We start from the raw sequence: 12,422 nt of genomic DNA on the forward strand, positions 1-12,422 counted from the left end.
TGTACAAACCAGGCCGGGCTGTCTCGGCCTGCGTCTCCTCCCTCCTTGGGTACACCAGCATGGCTGGGGGCGTCGCACTGCCACTGGCTGAGGCTGACTAGGCTTCAGTGCCACCGTCTGCCACAGAACAGCAGCATGAGGGTTGTTTTATTATCTTCATTACTTTAATGATGAAAAATGAAGTCTCTGTGTAGGTGACTTCCCAAGAAGCACCCAGCTAGTGAGGTACAGAGCCAGATTTGGGACCAGGTGTGTCCATTGCCAAAACTAAGTTTGAGCTGCCACCCCATCCTTCCTCAAAACTAGCAGTTCTCAAAATTTGGGTCTTAGAATTCCTTTCTGTCTTTAAAAAGAATGAGAACCTTTGCCCATGTGGGTAAGCTGTTGCTTCCCATACTAAGAGTTAAAAACTGAGAAACTTTAAAAATATCTAGCAATTTGAAATTAACAATGGACTCATTGTGAGTTTTTGTTTTATTATGTGCTGGGATTGAACCCAGGACCTGGCATATGCTATGCAAGTGTTCTACCACTGAGCTGCACTCTCGACCCTCATTTGGTTTCTTGTTTTGAAAAGTATATATTTTTTTTCTTTCACCAAAATCTGTGAAACAAATCTGGGCCCAACATGACTCTGATAGCGATGCTTGTTCCTCCTGTTCGGCACATTTACTCTGTTGTGCTGTTTTTAGTGCTCTCTGGAAAACTGAACATTTGTGAGAGAATGAAACCAAAAAGCAAATGATGTTATCATGAAAATAGTTCTGAGCTCTAGACTTTCCCAGTGGTCCCTCAGCTGCTCTTGAAAACCTTCACTCCAGGCTTCATCTGCCAAGTGCTGTGTTTGCCATCGACAGCATGGATGCTTGACCTGGAATCTTCTAAGTTTCCCTTAGGAATAGCATGAGGCCCCCTCTGCTCAGGGTCTTGCCAGATGAGACTGGAACTGCTGGTTTTAATGTCACTAAAGATTTAACCCAGGGGATACTTCACTGTTAAGCTACATTCCTGGACTCTCTATTTTTTTTGAGACAGGGCCTTTCTTAGTTGCTTAGGACCTCACTAAATTGCTGAGACTGGCCTTGAACTTATGATTCTCCTGTCTTAGCCTCCCAAACCACTGGGATTACATGGTGCGCTACAGTGCCCAGCAAGGGTGAATTCTTGGCATTGCTGTGATTACTGATGCGGTTTCCTTAAAGAGTTTATATTTTGGGGCTGGGGTATAGCTTGGTGATAGAGCACTTGCTATCATGCATGAGGCCCTGGGTTCGGTTCCCAGCACTGTAAAAAGAAAAAGGAAAAAAAAAATGAGTTAGAAGCATTTTGAAAGGAGGACTGTGGACTTCATGTAATGTTAATGGTGTCTGGGCTGAACTGCTTGTTGTTCTCATCTATTCCCAGAGCAAAATGCAGGAGAGGACAATTTACCTCTGAGGCTTCCTCCCTGGAGAGGCGGCCATCAGCAGGCACCCAGGGGCCAGCTGCAAGGTGGAGCCCAGTGGTTTCCCCTTTGGGTTTCCTTCTACTTAGGAAAAATTAAGTAACAGCAGCACATCAGAAATGATGGTGGGCTTTCCTTGGAGTCTTGTGCTTTGCTTTTTTTTTTTTTTTTTTTTTTGGAGAGAGAATTTTTTAATATTTTTAGTTTTCGGCAGACACAACATCTTTGTTTGTATGTGGTGCTGAGGATCGAACCCAGGCCGCATGCATGCCAGGCAAGCATGCTACCACTTGAGCCACATCCCCAGCCTGAGTCTTGTGCTTTGTGTTAAGAACTGTCTTTGGAATCATGGGGATGATTTGTCTGGTTTCCATGGTAACCTGGATGGTAGGAGGGGATCTCCCTTGTACCTTAGATGTTTCTTAAGGTGAGGTCTTGGAGGGGAGGAGGTGCAGCACCCTGAAGAGAACCTAGAGTTCTGGTTTTAAGATATAGATTGGGTCCTCCACAGACTCAAAGCTCAGTTGGGGTAGGTGCTGAGGTCTGTGTGGCATATCTTGGGTCCCCAGCGTGACACCTGTCCTCCCTTCCCATGGGTTAGCAGAGAACATTCTGTCTGATGGGGTGTTGTTGCGTCAAGTTGCAGACGACAGAGACCATTTTTCAGACAAAGCAGATAGAGGTGTTTCAGGTCTGTGCTGTTTAATTGTTTCTTTCTATTTCTGGTGTGTTTTTTCCTTCAGTGACAAGAAAAGGAAGTTGGAAACCAAACAAGAACCTAAACAGAACAAGAAGTTGAAGAAAAACAGAGATCTAAAGAACAAAAAAGATATGAAACTGAAGCAGAAGAAATAGTGAAGAAAAACTTGGGTCTCAATGGCCGCCTGTGAGGAGGTACCTGACTTCCTAAGCCATCTCTGGGTGGCAGCCTGGACGATTAGAAACAATTGGGGTCCCAACAAACGAACAGGTGGGCTGTGCCCCTCTGTGGGCCCTACTGACTGAAGACCAAGTGACTCCCACACGCTTCTGCTTCCAGCGTGGTGGCTGGGCCGCCTCTGCACCACCAGGAGTGTGTCTCTCTCGGCCTCCATCCTGGCCCTCCTTTCCCATAGGTTTGGATTTCACTGTGGCCTGGTTCCCACATGTGGGAAAGCCATGCTGACTGTCCCTTCCCAGGCCCTTAAGTATTCAACTTCCTGGTGATGTTCAGGAGGATGCTCAGTGGCTGCTGGGTCTCATCTTGGACTGTCCCAGTGCCCTGAGACTCTAGTGCACCCAGTGGCCGCTGTTGTGTGCACCAGGGTTTGTGGATGCCATATCCTGTTCCACTCCTGGCTTAGGCTTGTTGCCCTCAGAGTCTCAGAAGAGCTCGAGCCTTTAATTTAAGTCGTATGTGACATCTGAGTCCTCAAGACCTGTTATATCATCATTTGGGAAAAAATGTTGGGCAAGGCCCTTTTGCTAGCAGGGTTGAGGGGAGGGATAGAGAATCTATTTTTAATAAATAACATCCTAGCAAGACTATTTGCCTGTGGATGCTTCTGAAATTCATGTCTCTGAATTTGCTTCTTACCCTGTTTGTTACCCCTGTGGATCTGGGCTGCTGGGTAGAATTTGGAGGGTTTGGTGTCAAGGCTAAGGATGGGCAGCGTGCTCGAGCTCCCAGCCCAGGAGCCTGTGGGAGAAGCGGCAGGTACTGAGAATGGTGGTGTGGGGCCAGGAGTCGGCTAGCTGGGCCTCCTTTCCTTCCTAGCTCCTGTTAGGTTTTTTTGGTCCATCCTGTTTGGAGACAGAAATTATCTGGTGGCTTCACAAATACACTGGTGTGTGTCTGGTTTACACTGTAACCCGAGTGATGGAGGCTTGTTGTTTAGGCCAAGTCCAACTTACCTTGCTCCACTCTGGATGTAACCTGGGCTGGTAGAAGTCTAATGGAAGGGTGGTGGCTGGATGTGAGGGTATTAATTAAATTCACGACTCCTGGGACTCTTCCCAGTGGGGGAAGTGCAAGCTTCCATGCCTTTTCTTAGGACTGCTGTGACTCCTGTCTGGGACAATGGGGCCCTGGGTGAGGGGGCCTTTGTTTCCTGGATCTGCTATTTCCTGCTGCAGACCTTGTGTTGGGACTTCAGGAAGGTCTGCTTAAAGGACACGGGAAGGTAACTTCATCTGTTTCTTCAGGTGGGTGACTGAGCCTGCCTGCCTTAGCAAAGTGTGGCCCCAAAGCGGAGTGAGCGCTGGGTGGCCAGAGGATGGTTTAAATTACTGAGCACATCATCTGCCAGGTAAGGAGGCCCTTGTTGAGACTCTCCAGCCCTGCAGCCTGTCCAGCTGGCTCTGCTCTGGGGTACAAGGTGAGAGGCTGTGAGCCAGGTGCCCATAAATGCTGCCCTGACCCTCACAGAGACCTTGGGCACTTATGGTTCAAATGTTCACACCAAATTTGCATTGAAATTTTAATCTCCATTGTGAGAGATGAAGAGGTGCCATTGTAAGAGAAGATTGAGTCAGGAAGGCTCTGTTCTGTGAAGGGACTGTTATTAAAGTCATCCTGTCCCACAGATGAGCCCACTCGCTGTACGATGCCCTGTGCTTCCTCAGGCTCCCTAGGGTCTCCACAGCAAGCAGGCCCTCATCAGATGTGGCCCCTCAACCTGGACTTCTCAGCCTTCAGAACTGTAAGAGAAACTTACTTTCTTTATAAGCTACCCAGTTTCAGGTATTTAGTATCAGCAACAGAAAGTGGACATATGACCTCACTCTGTGTGCATTCCAGGTTCATGTGTCACGTGTGAGTGGTATGCTAGAAACCACCTCCTAGCTGAGGGGACCAGTCGCGGGAGTAGATGGGGAAGAGCTTAGCACTGTATAACTGGCACGGCAAGTGCCAATACCCAGATCTAACTAGGGGAGCTGCTCAGCCACATGCCAGCTCTAAGACAAATGCCTGCTATTTTCTAAGCAGTCCTGAGCTAAAAAAGTCTCATATGGACAGCAGAGCATGCCTGTACCTGGACCTTTGGTTCAAGGTGATAGCTCCATGTCTTGAGATAAGGTGCCTAACTTCTGAAATATCTTCATCCTCTGCAACCAAAAAGGCAGTCAATGTCCCACCAGCTGTGTGGAGTTCTGGCTCTTTTATTTGCAAAGCGAGTGTTCCTAAACGGGTCTCTGTGTTCTGCAGTCTCTTGAGTTCTCCTTCAAACCTGAAAGGACGAGCCTCCCCCAGACCTCACCATCTGGCCCCCAGACAGTGTCATCTGTAAAGCTCTACTGTTGCGCAGGAGATGTCACTTGTAAAATGAATTCAGATAGGCCATCTCTGAATGCTGTCACGAGGACAAGGAAGAGGCTGAGAAGCCTGAACAAAGGATTCCTGAATAGCCTCCCCCACCCCCAAGCCAGGAGGGGCTTGTGCTAGCCGGCTTCCTGGCTTCCACAGCTCATCTGGTCCTGCCAGTCCCAGGGGACTCCGGAGTGACCAGGAGACACAAAGGGATTGCTGAGGCTGGGAGGTGGGGGAGGGACAGAAATAAGTGACCGTCACCTTGGAAAAATGTAGGCTCATTATCTAAGGCCTTTACAAACGGTAGGCAGCCTGGGGGCCTGGAGAGGGGTGGCTCCAAGGAAGGCCCTGGGGCCCAGGCTGGGGAGGGGGGATGGAGCTCTTGATTCTGTAAACAACTGGTTAAAACGAGCAGTTTCTGCAAAGGGCTTGAAAGGCCTGGGCTTCCCGGTAGTGTTTTTGGTTGGCTCTGGAGAAAGCTATGACCACTCTGCCTCTGGCATGGGGAACGTCTGGTGGGGAAGGGTAACGGGCAGAGTGCAGAAAGGAAAGTGAAGTATTGGGCGGGGGATGCAGAGGCCACCACCTGGAAGGAAGGTGGCCCAGGGTCGACTCTGGCACCCCTGGTGTCTGGAGAGGGACCTCCTTAGGGGGTGAAGGCCCAGGCACCTGCTGTGCAAATGCTGCCCGCTCAGTGCCATGCACTAGAGTGAACTCTGTGTTCTGAACTCATGCTTTCAGCTGGGCACCCTGGGGCTCCTGTCTGGCTGCTAGTAGCCTGAAGCTGGCAGCTGAGAAATGCCCCACCATGATCCTGATCAGTGGCCCTGGATTATGGGGAATCCAGCTGCTGGGGTAAGTGAGCAGGTACTTCCCAGCCCCTGAGAAGAAAGTCTTTTTGTTGTTTGTTTTAAACCTTTGTGTTTCTGCTATACATAGGCTCAGAGGGGCTTTTTAGCCTCCCTACCCCTCTTCTCCCAAAAGAGAACCACTGATCCACCTGGAACCAGAGCATAACTAGACCTTCCTTGCCTTTGAGGCTGGAAGTGGCCCTGCTTGGGGTGGGAGGGTTGGACATAGACTCCTGAAGGGCAGCCCCTCTAGATCACCAGTCTTGGGGAGGGACACCCTCTCCACCACCTTCAGGGCTTTTGTACAAGGTGGTGCTGAGTGTGCTTCCTCCCTGTGGCCCCCAGATGGCGCTGTGTTCTACATGGTGCAGAGCTCCCTCACCCTGCTAGGTCCAGTGCCCAAGCTGGGCCTCAAGCCACCCTGCTTGGCCCCCACCCCAGCAAAGCCAGGAAACAGGCCTTTCCCTGGACTTGGACTGACTGCTGAAGGTCGTCGTTCCCCACTCTGAATCCCAGTGTGTTACTAAACCACAGCCACTCTGGGTCAGGTTCCCAATGACCGGAAGAGTTATTCTTCTAGACTAGGAACATTTAAAAAAAATTTCTGCCTGGAATTTGCACCTAAAACTACAACAGGGCCTAGGAAAACTTTGGTCCTGAGTCACTGGCTTATCATACTCCTCTACTGTCTCTGCCGGGGTCTCTGTACTTGGACAGTCCACTGAGCAGAGTGTACAGGCAGCAGCCCCCACCCCAGGGGCAGGTACCTCTCATCAGGCCAGGCCTGCATGGAGGTACTGTGTGGGCCCAGTTTGCGGATACCCACAGAGCTTCTTCATCCCTTCCGTGGAAGGGCCTGGATCCGGAGGTCAGGAAAGCCCCCATACCTCTCCCATTCCTCAGTCTGGCTCCTGTCCAGTCTGATGCCACATCTGTGCTTAATAAATCATCATCTACCTCATTTTACAGGTGAGAATAACCAAGCCCTAGTGAGGGACAGATCAAGACAGAGGTTCCTGAGGTGAGTGTGGCCACAGCACTGCTTTGGAAGGGGATCCCCCCCACACACACACCCTAACCCGTTCAAAAACCCAGAACTGAGTTCCCGGGAGAGACCGGGAACTCAGTTCTGGGTTTTTGAACTGGTCCTTCTGGCCCCTCCCAACCCCTGACAGAGCAACCCTCTACCAGGAGCACTGAGGCCAAAGTTACTGTTAATGAGTTTATTGTTAATAAAACCATGGTACATTTACAATAAGTGACATTAATATACAGTTACTGTATCATACAATATTACAGCAATAAAATAACACCTATTCCTTTGTACATCCAGCTCAAGCAGCTAGTTGAAAATATTTTCTAGGATTGCAAGCCCCAGGGGCTTTTCAGGCTGAGCAAGTGACATCTCCTGAAAATGCCTGGGGCTTTTGATGAATAAATAGTTTCTAAGGTGCAGCCAGGCTCCACCTAGAGCAAGCTGTCTTTGACGTTGCCCCAATGTCTGGTCCATAATAAACAGGCCAGTTTTTGGTCTCTCTCTACCCCAGGAGAGCCCAAAGACTGGGAAGTTGTGGGGGTACCCTGCTGAAGGGCCTCTTCTCCCAGCCCTTCCACCACTGCCCTGTCCTTTTTGCCCAAGAGCCACAATGAGAAGTGGGCCCTCTCTCTAGTCCTGAGTTAAAGAAACCTTTCATTTGAGAGACTCAGCCAGGGAGGACGAGTAGGTGCTGCCGCCTGAGCCAACAGGTAGCCTAGGTCTAGGCCTGAGGTTCCAGAATCCCCCCTTTACTTTGGACCCTAACAACAGCAGCCATAGCTAAGGCCACTGAGCTCTGCCAGCACCCCGGCCTCAGAAGCCATCAGCTGGAATTGCAAGTTAGCAGTCCTAAAAAGAGGGTCTCTGTCGGCCCAGGCTCCAGAGAAAATGGAAGACTCAAAGCAGGCCCCTGCCAAGCCTTTCAAAGGCACAGCCTGAAGGACAGGTGCGGGAATTTGGGCGGCCTTTCCTCTGGACACTTAGGAAAATACCAGCTTTTGCACTGAATGGTCTGGGCTCAGAGGTTACATTCTTTACATTCATTAGTATGCCCACCGTCCCAAGAGCCCCAGCTTCGATGGTCAGAGCTCAGTGAGGCCCAGGGGCAGGTACAGCTTGGAGCGGGAGTAAGTTCAGGAGCAGGTCCGACCATCTGAGGGGAAAGGGCATGCGGTGGGGGTGCTGGGAAGTCCTTAAGGTAAAAATGTACAGAGAAGTGCCATACGCCCCTTTGCCAGTCACTGGCTGTTGAATGCATTAGCTCAGGGTTGAGGTTGCCTAGCATGATGGGTTGGCTCAGGGCCATCTGCCTACCCAGGATCTATCAACACCAGGGTGGGTGTCTGGGGGAAGGAAGGGAACAGCCCCATGAGCGCCTATGTCTCCTCTTCAGGGCCCTGGTGGTTCTGTTCCTGGCCCCTTTTTGTACCCCCATGGTGTGGGCCAGCTGTTCCCGCTTCTGCCTCACACTCGGGAAGTGACGTAGACAGAGTGCACACGCTCGGCCAGGGTGCTCTGCAGGTCCTGCAGCGGGTCCAGGCCCTGCACTTTGCTGCTGCGGCCGTAGATGAGCTGCCGGAAGGCGTCCTGCTCCAGCAGGGCTTTCATGTGCTTGAGGAAGAAGCCCTCGCAGAACAGGGCCAGTTCTGGGGCATTGTGGATCTGTGGGCAGGGAGAAGAGGGGTGAGGTACACTTGCACAGACTACCTGCAACTGCCCCCCAACCTCAACCCCGGATGTCACCCACCCAGGGCCAAAGCCCAGCTTAAACTTTGCCCTGGCCCCAGGGGAAGTGTTCCCCATCTGCATCTTGAGGCCACCTTCCCCATAGCTGAGTCCCTTCCATAAGCACCTGGGAGCAGGTCCTATTGGTTCAAGTCCTAGCTGTGCCATCAAGAGTATTATTGAAGTCTTTCTTTGCCTGTGTCACATGAGTGACATCTTATTGAACAGCAGTCATCCCCCTTGCTAAGAGAAGGGACTGTCTAGCGTCCAGCACAAGCCTTAGCACAGGAGTGCCCACTTGGTGGATGCTCATAACTTAACTGAACACACGTCAGCTGGCTCTGGGCATTAGGTGCTGAGGTCACGTCTCTACAAGGCTCTCTGCAGCTAATGTTCTGGGATGGGGGAGACAACAGCCAAGGAATCAGCCAGATAAGGTGATTGCAGACAGTGCCCAAGGCTGCCAAGGAGATAAAAGCTGGTGATGTAGAGTGATAGGGTGGCTTGTGGGAGGTCTGGGGACATCTGACGCAAAGGGCTGGACTTGGGAAGAGGGAATGGTTTTCACAGGAGACCTGGGCAAGCTGAGAAGGCAGGCTAGTGTGTCAAGGCAGGGGTTGTGCTGTGGTTCCTGGGGAGCACGTTGAGGGTTGGCTCTTTAGTTTGCAAGCAGTGGGAAACCTCTGAGGGCCTCAATTAGGGGGTGACATTTGGACTTTCAAAAGAACCTTTTGGATGGCAGAAGAGAGGCAAGGGAGTAGGGGGATGAGGCCAAGGCAGTTATCAGAGATGAGGTTGCAGAGTGGGGACAGGAGATGGAACGGACAGACTGTTGATGTCTATCAGAAGTAGGTGACCAAGATGTGGGAGGTTTTTAAAAAAAAAAGAAAAAAAAAAAATCAAAACTAATGGGTTTTGAGTCAAGCAGATTACAATACTGTTTGCTGGAATGTGGAAGACGGGGTGGTGGGAGGAAGCCAAGGGAACTTGAGGAGTTGATTTGACACAGACTCGGTTACCGCTCTGGTCCACAGAGCTCCATGGCGTGGGGCCAAGCTGGAATATGACCATGTGTGGGTGGCAGTGATCACAGAGGGGGTTGCTGCTAACACCTCAGCACCCTCCACTGCCCTTCCCATGGTGTGGCCACTGAGCAGAGCCAGTGGAGTAGTGTGTGACTGGGAGGTGGCTTCAGTGTCCCTAGTGCTCACCTTGGCATATTTGTAGGTGTTCACAGCGCTGTCCACACTGAGGGTCTGTGAGCACAGGATCTCACAGTGCCTCTGCAGGGCGTCCAGCTGGAACAGGCTGGCAGCAGACAGCAGCTGGTAGGGAGGCAAAGCAGACTTGAGTACTTGTGACCAGGCTTGTGGCCTGGGCATCAGAGAGTGTGCCCTGCTTCCTCCAAGCCTTAGGCCCAGCCTCGTTGTTGTTCAGTTGCGGGGCAGAGGTGATGGCCTGGATTTGTTTTTGCTCTAGGCCATCTCGGTATTAACAGGGACAATGGGGGAGGCACAGAATGGGTGACAAGCAATGTCAGGTCTGAGTCATGTGCTTCATCTACATGAGCTGCTGAACCAAGCACCCAGGCCAGCAGTGGCCAGGTGAGTGAGAGGCCCAGGAACCATCTGTCCTTTTTTAACCTGTGGGCTCAGTGCTGTACACAATTCCCAGTCTCCAAACTTATTTCAGAACTGTTCTTGGCAGATGAAAGGAAGGATCCAACAAGGAAGCATGAGGTCCTCACAGAAGTCACCTTCCTCCCCTTTTACCCCTCCAAATGTTGTTTTTGAGAGTGGGGCTGAGGCCTACAGGCGCCTAGAGCTGGAGAGCACACATGCAGAGAAGATGAGGGACGCTCACCTCCAAGATGTCAGCAGTGGGGATTTCCATGGACTCTGTCCCTCCGTAGTACAGGTACTGCATCATCATCTGCCACGGAAGAAGCCCTTGGTGAGAACCAGTCAGACACAGCGTGCAGGTCCATACCCAGCCCCCAGGGTGCTCCCCTGGGCCTTCCCATCTTGCCTTGCTGCAGTCCCCTAACTTTTGTCTTTTTTGCTTAGAGTGAGATTCTCAAATGCTGTGTTTTCCCTGAAATGCCACCTCTTGCAGCCATCTCCAAGACCATCTCCTGACACCTTCCTTGGATGATGGGCTCCTGTCCCTGGGGTGGGTGGGGCTTCCCTTTTAGCCTCATGACAACCCTGAGAGCCCTGGAGAGAAGAGGGCTTTGCTTGAGTCAGCCACTCATGTCTCCACACTGCTCTTGGCTTGTGTTGTTTAAATTCTACACGTGGAGCCAGGAGGGAGGCGAGTCTCCGAGGGGACAACTGTCTAACTTGCCACCCTCAGAAGGCCATATGTGAACACTCAGGCAGGTCTGTCCCCTAAAAACAAAGTGTAGAGCCTAGGTCCTCATCTGGGGCTCACATCTCTGCCTGGGGCTCTCAGGAATTTGGTGGGGGGTCTGCCATGCCACAGGAAGGGGAGCTATATTTAGTTTTTAAATCTAAGTTACAAACTCTGCCATCACACTGGAGCCTGGTGAGGTTCCCAGCTGGAAAAAGAAAAACAATTCTCTCGGGTTGGCTGAAGAAACAGCCCCAGCAGGGCCCTGGCAAGCGACTAGGTAAACAGGCTCCAGCCCTCAAGCCGGCACAATTGGGCTCTGTTAGGACTGGCCTTCAGGCCAGAGAAGCACCAGAGGGTCTGGGAGACAGCCCAGCGGTGGGAAGAGGAGCAGCCTGCAGGGGCCAGGTACTGGGAGACATCAGCCTGTCCCCAGGAAAGTGGGCCTCGTGGGCCTTGTGCAGCCCTGGAGGGAAGCTGCATAGTCATATTATAATTGCACTTCCACTGTCTGTCCCTTGGGATGGTGCATGTCTTAGCCCTTCTGTGCTGAGTGGCAGTGCCTGCAGGACAAGGCACAGATGCTAGATGCCCAGGGTTGGAACAGGGTAGGTAGGTCAAATCTTCCAGGATTCTTTGCTAAGGGATGGCCTCAGAGCAGCCCCTTGGCAAGAGTTGGGGATCTAGGCAGCCAGCTTGTGGTCCCCTGCCACAGCCTGGAAGGCCACCTCGTGCTGGCTTTTAGGAGCTGATTTCTGTAAGGCCCTGCCAGCAGTAGTGCGTGGACCTCCCTGGGGTCTTCCCGATGCATATGGTCCCCAGAAGCCAGGTCAGAACTGCTCCCTTGGAGCCTTGCGGAGGGAGGCTAATTTTGTATAGCCTGGCAGCCCCCAACAGATGGGGTCACCTGCCCTAAGGGCTGCCAGAGGAAATGCCACAGGCAGGACCAGCTGTAGAGGGATGGCAGGCTTTCCTTCTGCTGTGAGTGGGCCACCAGGAGACTGTAATGCAGAGACGGGACCTCAGAAGCCATGTCAGAATGGCAGGGTTGGGACCTTTGGGGCTGTTCTTCAAAGGCCTAGGTTTACCTTGCTTGTTAAGTCTCTAGACCTACCATCCAATATGCTAGCCCTGGCCAGATGTGGCTTCCAAGCACTTGAGCTGTGACTCGTCTGGATTAAGTTACACTGTGTAAATACACACTGGATTTTGAAATCTTGGTATAAAACATCTCAGTAATTACATATTAAAATTAATTTAAACTTTTTTTTTTGGTTGGCAGGTAGGTACTGGGATTGAACCAGGAATGCTTTACCACTGAGCTACATCCCCAGCGCTTTTAATATTTAGTTGGTGAGGCTGACCTTCAACTTGTGATCCTCTGGCCTCAGCCTCCTGAATTGCTCAGATTACAGGCATATACCAGCAAATCCAGTTAATTTAGTGTTTTAAAAAATCTGACTACGATATTTTAATCTGTAATATGTGATTCTCATTATCTTTATATGAGATTTGATCTCCTCAGGTTTCTGTTTCCTCCATTAGAAAACAAAGGTGATGAGCTCTTTCCTTCCTTCTCAGTTCTATGAGAGCTACTGAGGTATCTGGGGGTGGCTCTGTTAGGAAACCCTGATCCTGGCTTGTGGCTGTAGGCTGATCCCTCCAGGGGAGCCTGGAAATCAGGAGTGGATGTTTGGGGGGGGCCTCTCCTGCAGGACACCCTCT

At 51.3% G+C, this 12,422-nt stretch overlaps 2 protein-coding genes across 9 annotated transcripts in view; one reads left to right on the plus strand and one right to left on the minus strand.

Annotated features, from left to right (window-relative positions):
- The window catches only part of Nat10 (N-acetyltransferase 10), a 39,224-nt gene extending 36,230 nt beyond the window's left edge, over window positions 1–2,994 (plus strand). For all 4 annotated transcript variants that reach the window (XM_015477758.2, XM_015477759.2, XM_048788568.1 and 1 more), the window contains one exon: window positions 2,188–2,994. In XM_015477758.2, coding sequence (XP_015333244.1) covers window positions 2,188–2,299 — 112 coding nt within the window. In that variant the 3' untranslated portion in view covers window positions 2,300–2,994. The remainder of the gene's footprint in view (window positions 1–2,187) is intronic.
- Window positions 2,995–6,792: 3,798 nt separating this feature from the next.
- Abtb2 (ankyrin repeat and BTB domain containing 2) overlaps window positions 6,793–12,422 on the minus strand; it is a 160,758-nt gene continuing 155,128 nt past the window's right edge. For 3 of the 5 annotated variants that reach the window (XM_015477760.2, XM_048788572.1, XM_048788571.1), the window contains exons 15-17: window positions 10,209–10,277; window positions 9,557–9,670; window positions 6,793–8,282 (exon numbers count right to left, since the gene is read on the minus strand). In XM_015477760.2, coding sequence (XP_015333246.2) covers window positions 8,085–8,282; window positions 9,557–9,670; window positions 10,209–10,277 — 381 coding nt within the window. In that variant the 3' untranslated portion in view covers window positions 6,793–8,084. Of the gene's footprint in view, window positions 8,283–8,322; window positions 8,806–9,556; window positions 9,671–10,208; window positions 10,278–12,422 lie in introns of those variants that run through there. The other 2 variants (XM_048788569.1, XM_048788570.1) reach the window with 2 other exon arrangements.

The sequence above is a fragment of the Marmota marmota genome, unplaced genomic scaffold, assembly GCF_001458135.2.
Source record: "Marmota marmota marmota unplaced genomic scaffold, marMar, whole genome shotgun sequence".
Lineage (NCBI taxonomy): Eukaryota > Metazoa > Chordata > Mammalia > Rodentia > Sciuridae > Marmota > Marmota marmota.